The sequence below is a fragment of the Chlorocebus sabaeus genome, chromosome 1 (genome assembly GCF_047675955.1).
Source record: "Chlorocebus sabaeus isolate Y175 chromosome 1, mChlSab1.0.hap1, whole genome shotgun sequence".
NCBI classification, from domain to species: Eukaryota; Metazoa; Chordata; class Mammalia; order Primates; family Cercopithecidae; genus Chlorocebus; species Chlorocebus sabaeus.
This window is the reverse complement of record NC_132904.1, coordinates 71,431,044-71,453,904: the sequence shown is the minus strand read 5'-3', so window position 1 is coordinate 71,453,904 and position 22,861 is coordinate 71,431,044. Positions and strand designations below refer to the sequence as shown.

General features: G+C 42.0%; 1 protein-coding gene across 2 annotated transcripts in view; it reads left to right on the top strand.

Annotated features, from left to right (window-relative positions):
• The window catches only part of XRRA1 (X-ray radiation resistance associated 1), a 116,793-nt gene that overhangs the window by 4,100 nt on the left and 89,832 nt on the right, over positions 1–22,861 (top strand). Inside the window, exons 2-7 of one of the 2 annotated variants that reach the window (XM_008020148.3) lie at positions 537–604; positions 5,891–5,988; positions 9,674–9,858; positions 12,879–12,950; positions 16,532–16,604; positions 19,452–19,549. In XM_008020148.3, the coding sequence (XP_008018339.3) occupies positions 5,895–5,988; positions 9,674–9,858; positions 12,879–12,950; positions 16,532–16,604; positions 19,452–19,549 (522 nt within the window). In that variant the 5' untranslated portion in view covers positions 537–604; positions 5,891–5,894. The remainder of the gene's footprint in view (positions 1–536; positions 605–5,890; positions 5,989–9,673; positions 9,859–12,878; positions 12,951–16,531; positions 16,605–19,451; positions 19,550–22,861) is intronic. The other variant, XM_038005467.2, reaches the window with a different exon arrangement.

Sequence of the window (22,861 nt, the reverse complement as noted above, 5' to 3'; positions counted from 1 at the left end):
AACCTAGGGGTTATGTGCCCTTCTTGGCCCATTAGTTGTAGATCCACACCTTCTCACCTAATATTCCTAATAAGGAACTGGAATTTCTACGATAGCATCCAGGTCTGCATGCCTCCTACAAGCTTGAGTGTGAGTCATCTTTTGTATTATATGTATGGCAATATCTTTTCCCAGACTGTGTCTTATCTTTCAACTTTGACTTTGCTATTTTTATCTGGCAGAAATTTATTTTGTGTAAATAATCATGTAAACAATCCCTTCCTTTGAGATTTGTGCTTTATGTGTCTGATTTAAGCACTCTAGCCATACCCCACTATCATAATTATATTCTCCTATACCACCTTCCCATCTATGTCTTGTCTTTGTCTCCATCTCTGTATCTCTATCTATCTATTTCTTGGATCTTTAGTCCTATGGGTAAGGATTAAAGGCAAGACAAATTTTGGAGTAGAAGACTCACAGTAGAATATAATTAATGAGAAAGTTCAAGAGCTGTGAATAGCAGGCTAAAAAGGAATGTAATATTTATTCTACAGGCAAAGAAACAAGTGAAGAAACAAAAAAAGAAGGAAGTCAAGGGGACATTCCCAAAGTCAAAGATCAAGTAAGTACTCTGGAGACCTGAAACCAGGTCACCATATTCTTTAAGTTACTGACGTCTTCTCCGACAGCCATCATACCTAACATTTTCCAGCCGGCAAATTACATCATATCTAACATTTTCCAGCCAGCAATTTACTCATTCATTCCTTCATTTACCTCTCTAGCAGATGTGTGTGATTGGTCATGTGAGCAAGTTCCTGAAAGACATATTGACTGAATATAAATTTGTCCCCATCCATCCATCTGTCCATTAATCTTCCAAACATATTTTTAGTGAGTTGTAGGCTGTATACTACATGCTGGGATTACACAGCTGAATAAGGTAATTATAGGCCCCACAGCAGGTGAGAAGTTGATGAGGGGAGAGCAAACAATTATAATAAAGTCGTAAGTACTATATTAGGCGAAGTATGCAGTGTTGTAGGAACACATAAGAAGAGCTTCCAGCCCTTTGCAGGGAAGATCAGGGATCAGGAAACTCATAGTGCCCTGTGTTGGACCAACGGAGATACCAACATTCATTCATTTATTCCACAAATATTTATGGAATCTGTTATGTTAGGTGCTTTGTTAGGAATAAATTGATGACTACCACTGATATTGCCCTTTCCTAGGAAGGTTTTAGAGTCTAATTGACGGGGTGTGTGTGTAGCAGATATATGTATATATATCTTGGTCCTAGGAGTGTCATCATATCCTTTACTTGGCTCACACGTCTGTTGCGTGCTTCCTATGAGCTAAGTCCCAAGGGTGGAAGAGAGACAGTGAAGTAGATGTGTTTCCAGACCTGGAAATCCATAGTCCATTGAAGGTACCCCTTCATGATCGTTAGTAATCTTATGAGGTCAGGCCATGAAATTAATACTGATGAAAGACTTTACAGCTTAGCAAAAGCAGCAGTTATTTCCACTGGCAGTTTCAGTGAGGGCTTTGTGGAAGGGTTGGCATCTGGGTGGAGTCTAGAAAGATGCTTTTTTTCTATCCATTCTGTCCATTATGACCTAATTTATTTCTTACTGCAATTCTCGGAGGCACAGAATTTTTATCGTCATTTTACATGTGAGGAATCTGAGGCACAAAGAGGTAAAGTTATTTACCCATGGTCACTCAGCTTGATAGTAGAAACTAGAGTCAAATTTAAAATTTGTTGCCCTTCCTATTGCACCACTCTGTATTCATAGAATATTTGTCACTGCCAGGAAACCTTCTCTCAGCATGCCCCAATCTGAGCTTTCCACATTGGCTTTTTTTTTTTTTTTTAATTGAACTCTTCCCAGACCCTTTGAATTGTGGTCTCATCTCACATACCTTTTGTGGCCTCCCTTCCCCTGGCCAGCGGCTTGCAGGTTCCCCAATCTCTACTACCTCAAATTGCATGAATCTATCTCAGCACATATTTGGAAATGCCTAGATCCCTTTAAGGACAAATTTTAAGAGCTTGAGGTTAAAGAAACTTAATCTTTGAGGTGGTCTTGGAGCTGAATCATAAAGGATGAGGTCAACCAGGTGAACGAGATGGAGAAGGGGGTTTTAGGCTGAAGGAACACCAAGAACAGAGGCAGGGAGGACTACGTGTGAATGATCTGTTTTGGGAGTGGAAGATGACACTGTGAGCCTGAATGGGTAAAACTAACTGGAGCTGGAAAGGTTAGGACATAGGACTCCACGGACTTTCAAGAACAGGCTTAGGCATCTGGCCTTCATGTTTAGTGGGAACCTAGTCAGAAAACTGTTGTACTATTCTAGGTGGGAGATGATGAATGATTTAATGAAAACAGTGGAGATGGAGAAAAATAGACCACTGGAGCAGTATTTCTGAGTTCAAATTGTCATGACTCAGTGACCTGTTAGATGTATGGGATAAGAAAAGAGGAGCTGGAACTAGTATGTTCACGTTGCATTAAGTGGTGCTGTGCATCTTCAAGACAAAAGGAAATGTGTGTTGTTGAATTTGAAAATCCCAGTAGTTGGAGTTTGTTTTATTGAATGGGACTTATTGTTTAAATTTCCACACCATGAAAATAGAAGATCAGGCTGGGTGTGTTGGCTCATGCCTGTAGTCTCAGCACTTTGGGAGGCCAAGGTGGGTGGATGGCTTGAGTCCAGGAGTTTGAGACCAGTCTGGGCAATATGGTGAAACCCTGTCCCTACAAAAAATACGAAAATTAGCCAGGCATGGTGGCGTGTGCCTATAGTCCCAGCTATTCAGGAGACTGAGGTAGAAGGATTGTTTGAGCCCAGGAGGTTGAGGCTACAATGAGCCGTGATTGTGCCACTGTACTGTAGCCTGGGTGACAAAGTGAGACGCTGTCTCAAAAGAAAAAAAAAAGATCAATCAGAAAAACAAATGTAGCCTGGAGTTGAATCTGGCTCTCTGGTGTTTGGTTTGGCCTGCACATTGTTTTAAAATGGCAAATTAGTTGCCAACCCTCAAATAGGAGATTTCATATATAAGGCAGACTTTCCTTGAAAAAAATGTGAAGATCTGGCAACAATGACTTAGGTTTCTGCATGGCAGCAATTGGTAAGAGCTGACTAGTTGCTGCCTCTATGAGCATGTGCACTCTCTGTCTCTCTGTGACACACACACACACACACACACACACACACACACACACCCTCCTTCTACTTTCTTCCCCTCGCCTCCAGCTTTCTTCACTCACTCACATGGCCTGCCCAACTCCTGTAACCATTTGTGTTTGCAAGTCCTGGGTAAAATGTAGGTTTTTCCAAGGTTTGACATCAGACTGTGGTGAACAATCTGTGAATGACAAATGGTAAGTGCAGTTGTGATTAGGGCTATCTATTCCTTTGAGGAACCGTTTTTATGCCTGTTTCTCTGAAGAGAATAATAATTTGATGAAGAAAAGACTGAGTCATACCCTAGTCAGAACTATATTCTCTTTCCAACTTTTTTGCATGTGCATGCATGCACGGGTGCACACACACACACACACACACCCCTAAAGAATTTCTGACTCACTGTAAATTGGTATTGGTGAGTCTCTGGGAGCCACCCCATAGCAGATAGAAAATGGAAGGTTATTTCTTTTGTGCTTTTTTTATTCTCTAGGTGTTAGAGAAATGGAACACTCGGGATATTTGAGATCTGTTTCCCATCACAACTGTCCCTGAGGGAGCCTGCCCGCTCTCATCCTCAGTGAGGGAACCCCTCCCCTGGATGCTGGGTGCCCTTCTTCTTGCCTTCTCAGGGATGGCTTTGCAGGTCTGCCCATCTCTCTCCTGCATTGTCAGTCTTTCCTCCCCTACTGGCTCCTTCCTCTCAGGCTACAGATGTAGTCAAGCCTTTCTCATCCTGTTAATAGCATAGTAGTGGAAAATGAGCAGCATGAGTTAGCCATGTGCCAGATACTAAGGCATTTTCTCCTGTAATCATCAAAACAGCCCTATGAAGTAGGTGCACTTATTGTCTACATTTCACAGAGGAAAAAGCCAAGGCATAGAAAAGTAACTTGCTCAAGGCCACAGAGCTAGTAAGTGGCATAGCTAGGATCTGAACCCATGCAATGAGCTTCTGGAATTTATTCTCGGTAGTGACTCTGTCCGCCAGGGCTAGGACAAGGGTGGAGGCCAAGTGCTGACACTGCATTTGCACAACTCTGAGAGATAGCACATATCCCCCTAGGTGTTCCTTAGGCACCTTCCCCCAGCACTGGCCCAGATATTCACCCATCTCTCAATTTTACCTTCCATCTCACTGCTGTCTTGCTTTTCTCCTCCTTTTCACAGTCAAGCTTCTTGAAAAACTTGCTTATATTCACGTTTTGTATTCCCTCGCCTTCCATTCACTCTTTCATACATAAAGTCTGACTTTAACTCCACCCTTCTTCCGAAACTGACCTCCTACTTTCTCATGGCCTATTTTCGGTTCTCACCTTGCCTGACTTCCCTGCCTCTTTCATAGAGTTTTCTCTTACCTTGGCTTACCTGGCAGCTCCCACTCTCCACCTCCCAGTTCTCCTACTTCTCTAAAATTATTTTCTTTTGTGGATCCTCCAGGGCCTTGTCCTCCTTTGTCCTCACATTTTTTTTTTTTTTTTAATATGGGGTCTCACTGTCACCCAGGCATGATCACGGCTCACTGCAGCCTAGACTCCTGGGCTTAAGCGATCCTCCCACTTCAGCCTCCTGAGTAGCTGGGACCACAGGCATGTACCACCATGCTGGCTAATTTTTTAAATTTTTTGTAGAGACAGGGTCTCACTGTGTTGCCTAGGCTGTGTCTACACATGAAATGCTCATACTTCTAATTGGTCTTGCTCCTCTTTTTCTTTTCTGTTCCTCCCTTTCTCATTTCTTTTTTTCTGTCCATCCTTCTTTTTTTAATTCTTTAGTTTATTAACATGAACTCTCATCAGCTTATCCCTGGGTTGCTGCAATACTCCCCTAACCGCAATCCCAGTTGCCACTGGGTGCTGCTTTCACCTACTACTATTTTTGTCAGATCTCTCTTTCTAAAGCACAGCTTGGATTATGGTTCTGTCCAGCTCAGAAATTATCCATGGCTCCCAGTCACCTACAAGATGAAGCCTGAGCTCCTAGGCTGGTACCCCAAGCCCTCCAGGAGCAGGCACCATCCTTCCTATCCAACTTTATTATTCAAGACTACCAAACATACATCCCTCTCCTTCTTGGGTCACATTGTTTCTTTACTGTGCACAACTATGCCCTCCTGTGGCCCTTGCTGTTTGGAATGTTTATCCTTCTGTCTATCAGAAAACTCAATTCATCCCCCAAATACTATTTATCCAGTTCAAGTCTCATTATTTGTACACTATTGTCTCTAAAATGTGAGCCCCTTCTTCTCCGAACTCTGTTAAAACAAAGAAAACATCTAGCACAGACTTAATATATATCAGGCACTGTCTGTCTCACTTATTTGTCTTTTAAGGTAGGTATTATAACCCCCATTTTGCAGGTGAGGAAACTGAAGTTCGGAGGAGTAGAGTAACTTGCCCAGTCACAGAGCAAGGAAAGACAGAGCCAGGATTCAAACCAAGTCTATCTAAGCCCGAGGACCATGTTCTTTCTAGGGTTCCATTGGGTTAGGATTGATTTGAACTGAAAAACCCAGGGTCTTGTTTCCCTCTTCATATAAACAGCCAGCCCATTTCTGAAGCAAGGGCAGTGGGGCCTCCAGGTGTCAGAGGCAGGGTGTGTGCAGGGTGTGGTGGTCCTGGTGGGCTCACGAGCTGCACTGGAGTAAGAGTGCTCCGCTGTGTGTTTTCACTCTTCTGCTTCCTTGCTTTCCTTGCCTGGCGTTCAGGGAGATGGCCTCCTCAGGAATCTACAAGCTGGATGATGGGAAGCCTTACCTGAACAACTGCTTTCCAGCCAGAAACCTGCTTCGCGTGCCAGAGGGAGGTCAGGTGACTTCTCAAGTTGATACCTTTTCCTCATACCTAGCTCCTGCTTTAGACCATCTCACAGCTACTTGTTCTTCTCCAACCCCTTCGCTACTGTTCCCTGCTCTACCCAGTCCTTCCCCCTCCAGTCCTAGTAGCCTCCGTGGGACTTCTAAAGTGCACATTTAACCACAGTGCCCTTCTGTTCAGTTACTTCTCATTGCTAACTCCTTTAACTGGCATTCTGTGTCATTCTGAGTTTAACCTGCTCTTATCCTCTGCGACAACCCATTTCCTCCTTTACGCTCTCTTCTACGGTGCTCGCTTTTCACATAGCTTTTTTATTTGCCCTGAATGTTCCAGCCCTCATTCTTGTTAGCTAAACTCTTCCCATCACACAAATCCCAGCTTTCCTTCTACTTCTTCCAATAAATGTCTGACTACCCTAGTCCTCAGCACCCATCCTCTTGTGAGCTGTCTTCCTGTCTGTATTTCTTATTTGGTGAGTGATTATAGTCTGCCAAACTCCTAAATAAAATGGCTTAAATTTGACTCTGCTAGGTAGATTTTCAAGTATTTATCTAGTCAAAAAATTCCCCGGAGCAGGGAATTGCCGTAATAAGAACCCTATAGGTGGAACACTAAGTATGGGTTCTCTGGATTGGATTAGTTGCTTTGAAAGGGTAGGGCAAAGGAGAAGTACACCTTGTTTACTCCAGATGTTGTAACTTGTTGGTCACTCTGTAGATGGAATATTGGAAGAACCTTCTCTTCCTGCCTGTCCTTCCTGCTTCTCTACAGTGATTTTGTTTTTCACACAGAGACTTTCCCTGGCCACCTACCTATCAGACACCTTCAAATGGAGCTATCAGTGTGAACTCATAGTTTATCTCTTTGTCTCTCTCTCTTTCTCTCGCTCTCTCTCTGTCTCTCACACACACACAGACACACAAAGATGGATAGCTACAGAAATAAATATAGTTGTATATATTTATATGTCTTAGTGTACATATGTGTATTTCCCAGTCCACTGACAGCAATGACACTTCAGCAGCAAAAAGCATACGTAGTATCTACATCTTGGTTTCTAAATACCATTCTCCAGTGAAAACAGCATAGGCTTCTTGGAGAAATAGCTGTTTGCAGGACTAGGGCAGAAAAAATACAAGTTGAGTTGGAGTATCTTGTGGTGCCAGAAGTAAAGAAGTGCTCAGAAAAATAATGGGGCATCTTGAAAGGACACAGCCGACTTGAAGGTGCTCCAGATCACCAAAGGTGGGACAGTTTGAGCAATGAAATAAATAATGGCAGAATTAGGTTGTAGACCATGGAACAACAAATATTCATGAGTCTACTAATATAAATGAATACTTGAATATGTAAATATGTGGGGGAAACAAAATAGCTCTTTCTTTTCTTTTTTTTGAGATGGAGTCTCTCTCTGTTGTCCAGGCTAGAGTGCAGTGGTACAGTCTCGGCTCACTGCAACCTTCGCCTCCCAGGTTCAAGTGATTCTCCTGCCCCAGCCTCCTGAGTAGTTGGAATTACAGGCACTTGCCACCATGCCCAGCTAATTTTTGTATTTTTTATAGAGATGGGGTTTCACCATGATGGCCAGGCTGGTCTCAAACTCCTGACGGCAAGTGATCCACCTGCCTCAGCCTCCCAAAGTGCTAGGATTACAGGCATGAGCCACCACTCCCAGCCAGCTCTTTCTTATAGTAGAATTCCAACTAGAAAATGTAGAAGGAATGAGGGAAATAGAAAGTCACTATTCAAACACTACAGTAATAATTTTTGTAGGTAAGAACCATTATAGGATGTTGCATTAGAGTTCTTCAGAGAAACAGAACAGGTAGGAGATAAACAGGACTAGTAGGAGATAGGTAGGTGGGTAGACTTTTTTTTTTTTTTTAAGGAATTGGCTTTATGTGATTGTGGGGGATGCAAGTCTGAAATTTGTAGGGCAGGTTGGCAAGCTGGAAACCCCTGGGGAGGAGCTGAAGTTGTTGTGTTAAAGCAGAATTTCTTCTTCCTCTAGGAAACCTGTTTTGCTCTTAATGTCTTTCAATTCATTGGGTGAGGGCACCCACATTATCAAGGATAGTCTCTTTAACTTAACATCGGCTTATTGTAAATACTAATTACATCTACAAAATACCATCACAGCAACACCTAGATTAGTGTTTGATTGAATAACTGCATATTATAGCTTAGCAAAGTTGATGCATAAAATTAACCATCATGGATACTAGAATAAGTGAGTAAAAGTATGATGAGAAACAGGATATTTACATAGTTTCTTTTTTCTCCTGTTGATCTCCTGACATGCTCTGAGCCTTCCTTTCTGGCCTTGTTAGGGATTTTGGCACCAACTCAGGCTGAGGTCCCTAGCAGTCAGGCACATGAAGATAGGATAAAGTAGAAGCAAAGTCCATGCCCCAGATGAAGGCAGCCCTGTGAAATGGGGTAACTGGAGTATCAGTCCCATAATGGAAATGGGAAATGGCTCATATGAGATACAGGACAGGAACTGCATCCAAGAAGCAGGATGGGCAGCAGTGCTCTATGAGCTGGGGCAAGTCCCTGAGGCAGGGATAGTGGGCTTTCCCAGAAGATAGCCAGTGGTTAGAGGCACAAAGCTTGTTCCCACAGCACCCCTTATATTATTATTATACTATTGTATATAAGATGTTATGTATTATATTATTATGACTCCTTTGAGTTAGGGCTTCCTTTTTATTCATTCTCATACTCCCAGTTCCCAGCATAAAGTAGATGCTCAGAAAAGATAGGAATGGATGACTGTGTGGGCAGGGGCTATAGGACAGAGTTCATTCAGTCATTTGTTCAGCAACAGTCACAATGTGGTAAGCTCTGTGCAGGTCTTGGGAATACTGAGATGAATGAGTCAGATAAAGTCCCTGCTATTCCAGAGCTTCCGGTCTAGAGAGGGAGACAAGGAATAAGTGAACAAATAAAAGAATTATAGATTGCAATGAATACCATGCCATAAATAAACTGCTGATGCAAGAAAGAACAGATTCCAAAATATGTTACGATTTTTGTTTGGTGGGCTTACTAGTGAACCTCATATTCTTTTTGCTTATGCACAATTTAAAATTCTTTCTACAGTAGACATGTATTATTAGGTTTTTTTTTTTTTTTTAACGCAAACTGTCCTACATTTTCTTATTCTGAGTTTCTAACAGCATCTTTTCTGTATGCTGATAGAGGTTTGGGAAGATGGAACCCTTGAATTGAGGTCACACATTAGGCATTCCTCAAGAGATGACCAGTAGAAGAGTAACTGGCATGCATGAGAAAGAGCAATCAGCTCTACTGAGGGGCAAAAGGGAAGACTTCACAGAACAGGAAATATTTGATCTTAGTTTTTGAAGGAATAATAGAATTTGGAGATAAAAATGTGAAGGAAGGAATTGGGCAAGTCATTCCACCTCCTTTTGTCGCAGCCTTTTCATCTATAAAATAATGACAGTAACATGTTTTTCACTGGGTTTGGAGGTCAATTAAATGACACACCTAAGTAGATATCTCCCCTACCCCCAGCTGCAGTCCTGTGTCTGGTGAATGTTAGGTAATCAGAAGCTAGATTGGGTTTTAGTATTATAAACAAAGTCTATAATTGTACTCGTTGTAACTTTGGAGTTTTCCCCTTTTCACTGTTCTAATTTTCTCAACAGGCCAAGGACACTGGTTAGTGGTTCAGAAAGGTAACCTCAAGAAGAAGCCCAGGGGTTTGGTTGGAGCACAAGCTGAACGTCGGGAAAGCCTGAAGGTGACTTCTTTTGAGTTCAGGGGGAAGAAAGGGTCTCGGCGGGAAAATCAGATGGACCTTCCTGGACGTATCCTGGACCAGGCTTTTCTGGTGAGAGTAAAATAAATGCATCCTGGAGTGGCCGGCACATTAGCTAGGGTGCGGAGGAAGTGGGGAAGGATTTACCCTGCTCTGGCACAACTACCCCCAGTCTACTCCAAACTATTAGAGTGATACTGGCAAATTGAATACAGCCGAGATAATGAAGAGACCCAAAAGTTTCTTGACATGTGAAGCTTTCTTGACAGCTACCTAGTGAGATAGGTATTGTCATCCCTTTTGTGTTGTTGCCATTGGGCAGTTGGGAAAACTGAGGCTCCAAGAGGTAATTTGCCTTGGCTGAGGTTCCACAGCTAGTAAATGGCTGATCCAGGATTAGAACTCTGGTCTACTGACTCCAAAGCCTGTACTTTTACATTATATGAGGTAAAAACTCTTACTAAGTTGGAGAGGCAAAGGAGCAGGTCAGGGGAAACAGTCAATTGAAAATTGCATTCCAGCACCGAGTAGGGTTGAGAGATTCCTGCTCTGCTCATTGGGGCGATCTCTACAGGATCGAGTGGGACTGGGGAGATCCTGCTCTCCCACAGCCTTTGTCCTTTGACTTTAGTGTCTGGCTGAAAGCTAGGGGAGCTGACCAGATACTACTCAGTGCCCGGGGCAGGCTTTACAAAGAGGACTGGGGTGGCTGTGTTGGAAACCAGCCAGGTAGTTTCACATCTGCTCTGAGAAATGCCTCAGTGGCTTTGCTAAGAAGGATTTATTTTGTAAATCAATATTAATGTGCCGTCCACTTCTTACAGCTCCCTAAGAACTCCCTGGCTGCCTGCTTTGTTTCCAGATTCTGCTGTGGTTCCCAAGAGATGGGTGTTTCCATAGATCAGATGTTGAAAGAGACCTTTGTTGGTTTCATCTCACTTCAAGTGGGTAGTATAAGCTTTTTGCAGTCCTGTGGAATCAGTTTCATTATTATGTCCACTTCTCATTGGGAATGAGGAGGACTGAAATAATAATAGGAGGGGCAGAAACACTTCCCATAGTGGCCTTTTTTTCTTCCATTGTTTCCAAATACTTATACATTCCCACATTCAATAAATACGACTTTTGCCACTGTGGGAGGCAGGAGCAATAGGGATGTTTCTCAGAGTTATGGGGTATCCACTCTGCCTATTGGATGGTTCCACTTGAATGTTTCACTGACAGTTGAATTACAGCACCAATGCTCCTACTCCAAATCCCAAAACAGATCTCTTTTCCAGTATCTACTTTACTGTCTCTGTTGGCACTACTATCTACCCCATCGCCAAGCCAGTACCTGAGGTTTTCCTTGACATTTGCCTCTCCCACACTGTCCCCACCCCAACTTTTACCAAGTCCTGGCACTTTTACAAAATAGTTTTCAAATCTGTTTTCTCGTCTTGACTGTCATGACCCTCATCTGGGCCACCATCATCTCTTATTGGACTAATTCAAACATTTTCTATCTGTTGTGAGCCAATTAGGATGCTTTTATTTCACCTAAAAAGCCAGAGGCATTGTTTAGGGTAGATTAGTTTACTGGATTAATGATGTCTTGCAAGACTTGGGTTTCTTCTGTCTTTCTACTGTGCCATTTTACATGCTACCTTGTCCTCTTGGACTGATTGCCTTCATGATCCTGAGATGGCTGCAGCAATTCTGGTCATCACATACAGAAGATAACATCCTGAGGTAGAGAAGGGATTGCTACTGTCTAATGTCTTTTCAGAAGGGATTGTTACTGTCTAATGTCTTTTCAGAAGTAAGAAAATGCTTTCCAAAACCGGTCCCCCTCCCCAACCCCAAGCAGCCAGTATCTCATTATCTAGACCTATATCTCATGTCCGAACAGTTATGAGTTAGGGGAATGAGACCTCCATGATTGGTTTATACAGATCAAGACTTACTGCCTGGAGCTGTGGCTTAAGAACATTCCATTTGGAGAAATGTGAATAACACTGGTGTTCTTTAACAAGGAAGGAGTAGTGGTTATTAGGAAAGTAATTAACCAATCTGGTACTTTGGTCTTTCCCCTTCCTCTCCTGTCTTCTCATCTACGTGATGTAATCTGTCTGATATGTCTATGTGTAGCTGACGTTACAATTTTTATAAAATTACTATCAGCCGCCTACTAAAAATCTGCTTTCCATTTGTTGTAGTATAAAATCCACGCTCCTTTGTAGAGCCAGCGTGGACTCATGATCTAATGGCCATCTCACTAACCTTATCTTGTTTTTCATCCTCTCAGAAGCACCTTGCTTTTTCCTGCCTTGGTAGACTTCATAATCCCTACTACCCACTTTCATGAGACCTATTTAACTCTTAGGTCTCTGAAATATTACTTCCTCAAGTAAATATTTCCTCATTCAGACTGAGGTTAGGACCTCCTGTTATATCTCTTATAGCATCTTGAATTTCTCCTTTAAAATATTTATCATATTTATAAATACATACTTGCTACTTGGCTTCCCATGACACTGTAAGCTCTATGAGGTTATGGAGTGTCTCTGCTTTTTCTTCATTGTCTTCCCAATGCCTTTTAGTGCCTAAACATAGTGGGTACCATAAATAAATAATTAGCAAAAAAAGAATGAGGTTTGATTAAATATAAATGGAAGCTCCAAAGCTAAAATTTACCTCTGACTTTTAAATTATGTCAGGTGACATATGGTAGTCAAAAGTGCGTAGAGTTTAGTGATTACAGATTTGGATTAGTAAGATCTGTCACTTGGTAACTGTGGTACCATTTTTTGGCAAGGCACATTCCCTCTTTTAACCTTGTTTTTCTCATTAAAAAGGGGAGATAATCTTACTTATATCAAAAGGCTTAGTTAGGATTAGAAGGAAGTTTGTTAATGTTTTCAGCAAAGCATATGGCCCAATTTAGTGTTTGGTAAATATTTGGTGAATGAATGGATGAATAATGAATGAATGAATGAACAAGCAAACAAATTATGACAAGTATAAAAGATTGCCCAAAAAGAGAAGACTGAACGATAATAGATTAAACTTTGTAGGGGCCTTAAGAGCCAACTCTTTGTATTATGTTCCAGCTAAAGCACCACTGTGTGAGGAAGCCATCAGATCTGTGCACTGTTAATGTCAGTGGCCTGAAGTTCTCCAAGGTGAGGTCTGCCAGCAAAGATGTGATTGGGGTGAGCCAGACTTGAGATGGCGTACCTGTCTGTTGTGGTTTGTCTCTTGCACCTCCAGAGTCCATAGGGACTGGAAATCTGGTCACATAGAAGGAGGGAGAGGAGGGTCAGACAAGGATTTATTGGGTAGAAACAATATTCAGACACAAACTTTTGCTACAAATTTTATACTGTCCTTGTCCCATTTGACATGAATTAAAGAAAGTTGCCTTATGGGCCAGGCACGGTGGCTCACATCTGTAATCCCAGCACTTTGGGAGGCCAAGGCAGGTGGATCATGAGGTCAGGAGCTCAAGACCAGCCTGGCCAAGATGGTGAAACCCCATCTCTACTAAAAATACAAAAAATTACCTGGACATGGTGGCGGGTGCCTGTAATCCCACTACTCGGGAGGCTGAGGCAGAGAATTGCTTGAATCCCAGAGACGGAGGTTGCAGTGAGCCAAGATCGTGCCAGTGCACTCTAGCCTGGGCGACAGAGCAAGACTCTGTCTCAAAAAAAAAAGAAAATTGCCTTATGAAACTGGCTTCGAATTTGCCATGTAATTTTGTGGGTACATAATTCATTGTGTGACACTGAGTTCCCATCACAAGAGCCTACAAAAGACATTTCCTTTGTTTCAATGCCAGGGATTGTAATGGTTTTCCCAAGAAGCTGGTTCATTCCTAACTTACAGGTGCTGTGACTCATGCAATGAATCATGTTTCTTTCTTTGTGTTGGCTTATAGGCAGCTTGGAGCCATATTTGTTACCCACCATTAGCCAGTGTGTATACGGGATATTATAACATACATCTTTGGCATGTAGGCTTTTGTGGCACACCAAGAGAGATTACTTGTATAAACCATAGAGTAGAGGCTCTAACCCACAGAATGGCCAAGTTTGTGGTAGAGCAGACCGCTCCTTTAACAGGGTTCTGCTTCACTTCATTTAGTACTCATGTTTTCAGAATTGAGTTACTTCGGGACAGGTTAGCCATAGAAATATATTCATCTTGTGGCTAAGAGGCCGTCCATTCTAGGCCAGCACATGGTCCTGGAGATTATAATATATAGTTCACATATAACAGTGAGACAAAGTCGTAGAAGAAGATTTCAGAGGTCTCTGTCAATTCAGCTTGTGAGGGCTACAACATGGCTGGCCAAAGCTCAGTCCCCTCATTGGATACCATCTGTTCTTCTTTTACTTATTCACTCACCTGCTCACCAAACATTACTGAGGCCTGGTGTGTCTCTGTGCTATTTGCTGGAGGGTATAGAGGTGGCTCAGACACTGCCTACCCTCTGGAGCATATAGTCCAGTAGGGAGGGAGGAGGCTGGGCTTAGATGGATATGGAGTTAGACGGGACTAGCTAACGCAGCCAATGAGAGAAACACGAGAGTGCTGAATATGACCTCAGAGGACAGGCCCCTGACTCAGCCTTACACAGGAAACATACCCTGGAGAGGGCGGTAGCTTAGCTGAGACCCACGGGATGAGTGGATGCTTGCTAGCTTTGTGGTTAAACCATAAAGGAAAATGTCTGTGAAATTTAATTAAAAATATCTATCTAACAAAAGTTACCATAAACAAAGGTAAAAGATAAGCTGAGGCTAGGATAAGATATTAGCAAGTAATATAACCAAAAGGTATTAGGATCCAGAATATGTCAAGAGCTCCTACAAAACAATAGGAAAAAAGAGAAACTCAGTAGAAAAATAGACAATAGATAAATATGTTAGTATACAGAAGAGGAACTTGAAAGGCCAGCAAATATAGGAAAAGATATTCAGCCTCATAAGTAATCAGGAAAATGCAGTGCCTTTTTATAATAATCAGACTGGAAAAAATTAAAGTTTTGTAATGCCAGTTGTAAGGATTTAAAGAAATAGAACTTCTCATACACTGCAGGTAGGACTATAAATTGTTTTAACTACTTTTGAGAACAATGTGGTACCATCTCATAAAGCTGTGTATTCCCCACAGCTTGATAGGAGTATATCGTTAAAGAAACTCTTATGATGAGGAGGTGTGTATTAGAATATTAATTACATCATTGTTTGTAATAAAATTTGGAAATAGACTAAATGGGAATGAATAAACTTGCAATATATTCAAACAATGGAATATTGTACAGGAATTAAAATGGTTGAACTGGGGCCAGTCGTGGTGGCTCATGCCTGTAATCCTAGCAATTTGGGAGGCTGAGGTAGGAGGATCACTTGAGGTCAGGAGTTTGAGACCAGCCTGGCCAACATGGTGAAACCTCGTCCCTACTAAAAATACAAAAATTAGCCAGGCATGGTGGCAGACACCTGTAGTCCCACCTACTGGGGAGGCTGAGGCCGGAGAATTGCTTGAACCCAGGAGGTGAGGTTGCAGTGAGCCAAGATTGCACCATTGCACTCCAGCCTGAGTGACAGAGCAAGACTTTGTCTCAAAAGAAAAGAAAAAAATAAAAAACCGAACTAGAACCACATCTGTCAACATATGTAAATTTCAAAAGCTGCATGTATCGACACAGGTAAATCTCAAAAACAGTGTTGAGTGATAAAGCAGGTTGCAGAATGATACCTACAATATTATTGCATTTAATGTAAAGTTTTACTATCTGTATCTAGCATTATATATAGTTGATAGATACACACACACGTGTGTAATATAAGTATAAAAAAGGTATGGGAGCTGGGTGCAGTGGCTTACACCTGTAATCCTAGCACTTTGGGAAAAGTGATTATTGTAAAAAGGCACTGCATTTTCCTGATTACTTATGAGACTGAATATCTTTTCCTGTATTTGCTGGCCTTTCAAGTTCCTCTTCTGTATACTAACATATTTATCTATTGTCTATTTTTCTACTGCGTTTCTCTTTTTTTTGGCTGAGGCGGGTGGATCACTTGAGCCTAGGAGTTCGAGACCAGCCTGGAAATCATGGCAAAACCCCATCTCAGCTAAAAATACAAAAAAGAATAGCCAGTCTTGGTGGCGTGTGCTTGCAGTCCTAGCAACTCAAGAGGCTGAGGTGGAAGGATCACCCGAGCTGGGGAAGTCGAGGCTGGAGTGAGCCCAGATTGTGTCACTGCACTCCAGTCTGGGCAATGGAAGTGAGACCCTGTCTCAAAAACAAACAAACAAGCAAACAAACAAAAACTACCAACTATGGGAATGATAGTCTCCAATTCAGGATAGCTGTTATGGGATTAGTGAGGGGGTACATGGATGGGGTGGTAATGGTGGTGGTTCACCCTATATAATATTTTCTTTAAGGAAATTTAAAGCAAAGACAGAAAAATATTCAGCTGTATTAAATACATACATCTGGATAGTGGTGATATGGGTCTTCAGAGTGTCATTCAGTATACTTTTCTGTACATTTGAAATGTTTCATAGTGGAAAAAAAGCAGGAAAACGCTTACAGCACTCAAGTGGCTGCTCTTGTGCTAAGGATGTCCCTTATTCCTTTAGGTCTTTGTTCCTTCTGATGGTGGCCCTGAAGCTTCAGCAAGGCTTTTAGGCAGGGAACTAATCTTGTCGATTTTTTTTTTTTTTTCCCTGAAATGCTTTCCTACAGGCTAAGGAAAATGACTTCAAGCATTTTCATTCTGTGATTTATATCAATGCCTCAGAAAACCTGCTGCCTCTAGGTAAGCTTTTTCTTTCTTGAAAGCTCTCTTCCTCCTCTTAGCCAGCACAGCCATTTACATGTCTGAGGATTTGTCTATCTATCCATCCATGATTGGCCGCACATCTCTTTTTTGGGGTACAATAGGCTGGGTCCTGGAGAGCATAAAGACCTCGATTCCAGTCCTGCTCTGGCGCTACCTACTTAGAACATTTTTCTGTGATCTGCTACTTTTCTATCTGTCAATGGGGGTAATTCCCTTCTTTTTTTCCTCCCATTGCAGGATACCTCGCAGGCTCATATGAGATGGGTGTATAAAAATGTTTCTAAGCCTGTAAAGTGCTCCTGTGGGAGCATAAAGCCTTCTGTTATTCAGCAAATCCACAGCGACCCCTGCTGGGTATTAGGACTATGTGACTATTTGGCTTTTAGAAATGAGTACATCCAGTCCTGCTCTGGTGAGCTCGTGGTTTGGTGAGAGAGATGGACTCAGATACAGATAGTTAGAGCAGAATGAGGGGAGAGCAGTGAAAGAGAGAATCAGGAAATATTATGCAAGCATATATGTGGGACTTCAAGCCAGGCCAGAGTGTCAGGAGGAACTTCTGAGAAGAGGAGCACCTAAGCTGAGACCAAAAAAATGAATAGGAGTGATTCAGGAACTAGAAGGTAAGAAGGCATTTCTGGCTGCTGGAGCAGATGTGGAATGGCAGCACCTGATCAGGAAGACTGAAGAGGTTTTGTATGTTTGCCAGGGAAGCATGTGGGGGACAAATGAAACTAGAGAGATTGGCAGTGACTGGATTATCAAGGACCGGGAGTGAATTGGACTTAGTGCTACAGGTGAAAGAGAACCTTGGAAGGGTTTTAAATAGAGAAGCTCAGTGGCAGTTGTGAGGAGAGTGGATTATAAGATAAGAAGAAGATGGAGGCCAGGAAACCTGGGAGATTATTTCAGGTTTTTAGGGGAGTGGAGATGAGGCCTGAGCCAGGATTATGACAAGAAGCATGCAGAGGATTGAGAAAAAGAGAGAGAGAGAGAGAGAGAGAGAGAGATTGAGATTGGTTTAGAAGGAGTAGAAACCACAGGACTTGGTAACTGATAGACTGATAGGGATGTAAGGAGAGGGAGGAATCAAGGGGGCATTTCACTGAGACAGGGCACAGCACACTAGAGAAAAGGCAGGTCAGAGGGAAATAGGATAAGTTCAGTTTTGTTGCATTGAGTTTGAAGATTGTTTTCAAAGAAGCATATGATGAGGTCCTGCCCTTTAGGAGACAGGGTGTTCTGTCAGGAGCTTGGGCTTGAAATACAAAGGCCAATAGGTATATGAAAAGATGTTCAGCCTCACTAATAATTACAATGGATCAAGATACTGTTTTCTGCCTGTCAAATATTGGCAGAAGTGAAAAGGGCTGATGACAGCCAGCATTGGTAGGGAAATGGATATTCTTGCATTGAACTGTGGAAGTATAGTCATTGATGTAACATCTTGGAGGTAATTTGGTAATGTTTCTTAAAATTTAAAATAGTCATTGCCTTTAATCTAGTAGTTTTACTTCCAGGAAATTATTCTATAGAAACACACTCGTACAAGGCTGCTCATTGGAAACATCCAGAAATACTCACAAAGCAGCCTTTATTAGGTTCTACTGAACATTCTGACTTACAGGACTACCATGGGCTATATTTAACATCAGGTTCACTTAGAAGGCTCTAAGTAATTCCACACAGAATGCCAGTACTGCCAGCATCAGGAGTTTCTCTTCAGTGGAGTTCCCAAAGCCATCCATGAGGCATTCTTTGTGCCCCTCCTCCCGACCCCCAGTGTCAGCTCAGGTACAAGACAGTGAAACTGCCATTGGGTGGATGCAAAAGCCACCCTGGCTTAGAAATCTCATTCGCCACAGGAGCCAATATACATTGAAACACTTATAGGCATAGCTCCTAGAGTTTCTGCAAAGGATATGTCCAATTATAGGAATCACTACACATAGGGAAGCCCAAAATTATGGTGCCCCTTTCAGGCGTCTATCATTCATTTACAGTTTCTCCTAGCCCAGATGTAATTTACCAACCTAGGGTGATTTTTACCACAAGTGATACTGCCTGGAAATGCAGTTACTATACCATTGGTTTCAGGTTACCAGAGGAACAGGGCTAGAAAAAGTTCAGTTCTCATTCAGAGAGAGAAACTTTTATTCATATAGTTCCTTACCTTTTATTCATATAGCCTAAAAGCGATCAATAGGGAAATGGATTAGTAAACTAGCATATATCTATACAGTAGAACATCAAGAGACAGTAGGCATATCTATATGTTTTGACATGAAATAATCTTTAAGTTATATTGTTGAGGGAAAAAGCAAGTCAGTACAATGTGTACAGAATGACTCTATTTTTGTTAAAAGAGGTGTGTGTATTTTGATATATACATGAGAAAAAGTTGAGTGCTATATATGCAACTTTTAATACTTTTCTCTGGATGTTGGGATTAAACAGAACTTTTTATTTTTCTATGATATTTGACTGTTTTTCTTAGGTTTTAATTTTTGTAATCAGGATTAATAAAGATAATATTTTAAATGTGCTTTGCTGTTGAGCAGACTTAGATTCAATCCTTGGCTCTTTCACTTACCAGCAATTTCATTCTGGCAAATCACTTAGTTTGGCTGAGGCTTAGTCAGCTGTAGAATGGAAGTAGTAATCCCTATTTTTCTGCGTTGTTGGAGATTTAGAGGCCATGTATGAAGAGTACCTTATACAGTGCCTGGCCTAACCCAGTATGAACACAGTAAATGGTAATTATTAATATCTTTCTCTTAAGTCCTTTACAAACTGCAGACTGTCTTTCTCCTCCCCATGTAGAGGCATTTCACACGTTTCCAGCCCTAAAGGAACTGGATCTCGCATTTAATGGCATCAAAACTATCTACGTGAAATATGGAGACTTTAAGTTATTGGAAGTAAGTTGGAGGTAGGAAGTTTTTGGTGCCCACCAAGTTCCCCTGTAAGGAATGAGTATAGAGCTTTACTGATTATAACTGTTGGGAAGGGGCTTGCTGGGCCTGTACAGCCAGGCTGTTGCTTCATTGCTGGCCTCCAGGCAGGGTGGGGGTGGGGGTTGTAAGGGTAGTGATAGTAATGGAGGTGGTGGTGACGGTAGAAGTGGCAGCAAATAGTTGATACCAAAGACTTAACCATGGTGCATGATCCTGGAAAATAAATGCCAAAGGTCATGTCCAAGGGAGTCTGTGCGGAAAAGTTTTAAAACAGAATATTATAGGAGGGAGAGTTTTGAGGGGAGATCTGGATCTAGTAGGGGTTGAGGAGCCATGGAGCTTAAGAGCTAGGTGCAGCAGATTGGATCAGCTCAACTAGAGATATTATAGACTCATTCCAGAGACTCATTGTGGTCTAAGTGAGCTGAATCAGTCTCAGTGGCTGGGATAGAGCAGGCTATAGGCTTAGTCCATAACCTCGGAGATGAGTATGATTAGGGATTCTATGGCATCAGCAGCAGAGTCTTGAACATTTGTACATTCACAGCTGTTCTTCAAACCCCAAATTAGAAAATACAGAAAATTTTATTTGCATTCTTGGTTTTCTCCTAAATTTTCCCATAGCCATGCATTTTCTGCACATGTCCTCATAGTTCAAGTTGATTACTTCTTCAGCTTTCATGAAGACTTGTGGGTCACTTTTTACAAAGGAACAAAGCTTTATCACTACCTGAGAGTCACTGCATATGTGGACAGTAAAGGACAACAGAGTTGGAGCCACGTGTGGGGCTGGGCATCTGGCCATGCTCACTCACTGAGTAATAGACTCTTCTCCATGTGCTGGAGTAGAAGTGTTTCAGAGTCAAATCTCAGCAAAATGTCTGCACATCATGAACCTTGAGGTCGACCCCAAAGAGCTGTTAACTTAAATGATTTCATCAGCAAACATCAAGGGTCAGCCATTCTTCACAAAAGCCTCACTTAACCTGTTGTTGTCAGTGAGGGGAACCTTCTACAAGAGTGAGTTTTTCAGAGTTGATGGCCTTCATATGCCAAAGCTTTAAAAGGTTTTAAGCTCTTGGAATAGCCATCTTCCTAAATTGGATTATACGTCTTTGCCTTTTTTTTTTTTTTTTTTTTTGAGACGGAGTCTGGCTCTGTCGTCCAGGCTGGAGTGCAGTGGCCAGATCTCAGCTCACTGCAAGCTCCGCCTCCTGTCTTTGCATTTTTAAAGCATATTCTGCTGGCTGTAGTGGAACCTTCTCTCCATGATCTCAAGTCATATTGAAGATAACAGTAATTTACTATGATTTGGGACAAAAGTAGTCCTCACACTTGTCCAGGAAGCAAAGCTCTTGAAAGTCGAATAAAATAGAAAGTTTACAACAACCGGTGCATTTTTTTTCTGTGTTAATAAATATTTAATAGTAGATTTTGGAATAGACAGAAGGAAACAGGTTTCAGATGGTCTAGAGATACAGGGAGCCATGTCCCTGACCTTTTAGCCTGGGAGCTTCTTAAGAATTTCCATTTATTTGTTCTTCTACTTTTTCAAAGAGTAGTCGTTGAGCTCCTGTGTTGTGCATTGTACCATGCATCTTGTCTTCTTCCCTTACCATTTCAAACCTGTTTCAAGTGCCAGTGGGTTGAAGGGAGGAGGCATGACTATAGGCTCTGACCCCACAACTGACTAGCTTGGATCTAGTGATTGATCATGAGTGACTTTTTTGGAGGCCTTACTTTATAGTGTGACTGCATCTGATGAAGATGATTTATCCACAGACCTACCCTTACGAAAGGGTGTTTACATAAGAGAGCAGACCAAAGTTAAGATGCAGAATATAAATGAAAACAGGAAATCTCTTGCCCAGCCATCTGTTTTCATCTGTCTGTGATTTGCAAGGGCTCCCTAAGAAGAAGGATAAACCTGTCAAATATCCTGAATTTGCAGCTCACAGTAATGAATATTTTGATGTGTAATAAAACTTGATGTGACTCAGCAGATGTAGTAGCCAGGTTAGGAGTCTTCTGTTCTTGTTTGCCAAAAAGGCTGCCCCAGGAGGAAAAGCCCAGAGTAAAATAATTCTTCAGGAGTCAGTTTAGAAAAACTTAACTTGCCATGGTTTGATTCTCAGATTACAGATCTGAAGAAGGTTCAGCTGGAGCCCTGCCCTGGCAGTCAGAAGACCTTCTTTTGTCTTGGTTTTGCCAGTACTTTGCCATGCCTACCTGGCCAAACATTGTACCCTCTCTGGGACTAACATTTCCCCTCTGTAAATTCTGGGTCAGCTCTGAAATTCTGTGGCCTGTGATTCTAAGGCTATTCATTTCTTTGAATTGCACTTAATTCTATAGAAAGCAAATTTGGATCCTACATTAAATAGTCAAAGCAGCTAGAATGAGGTCAGCAAACTTTTTCTGTACAGCAGGCCAGACAGTGAATATTTTAGGCTATATCAAATATATATGACCATATATATTTAGACAATAATATATGGTCATAACTAATCATAACTAGTCAGCTCTGCTGTTGTATAATGGAAAACAGCCATAGATAATATGTAAACAAATGAGAAATGAGGATGGCTGTGTTCCAATAAAACTTTATTTATTTTAATTAATTAATTAATTTTTTGAGACAGTCTCACTCTGTCACCCAGGCTGGAGTAAGTGGCACAATCTTGGCTTACTGCAACCTCTGCCTCCTGGGTTCAAGCGATTCTCATGCCTCAGCCTCCCGAGTAGCTAGAACTAAAGGGGGGAACCACCACACCCAGCTAATTTTTGTATTTTTGGTAGAGACGGGTTTCACTTTGTTGACCAGGCTAGTCTCAAACTCCTGGCCTCAAGTGATCTGCCCACTTCAGCCTCCCAAAGAGCTGGGATTACAGGCGTGAGCCACCGTGCCCAGCCTAAAACTTCATGACGCTGACATGAACTTCACATAACTTACACATGAAACACACTCTTATTCTTTTTTTGATTTTTTCAACCATTTAAAAATGTAAAAATTGGCTGGGCAGGGTGGCTCACACCTGTAATCCCAGCACTTTGGGAGGCCAGGGCAGGAGGATCGCTTGAGCCCAGGGGTTCAAGACCAGCCTGGGAACAAAATGAGACCATGTCTCTACAAAAATTAAAAAAAAAAAAAATAGTATGGTTGTGCATGCCTGTGGACCCACAGGAAGCTGAGGCAGGAGGATCACTTGAGCCTAGCAGCTTGAGGCTTCAGTGAGCCATGTTCATACTGCTGCCCTCTAGCCATGTTCACACCAG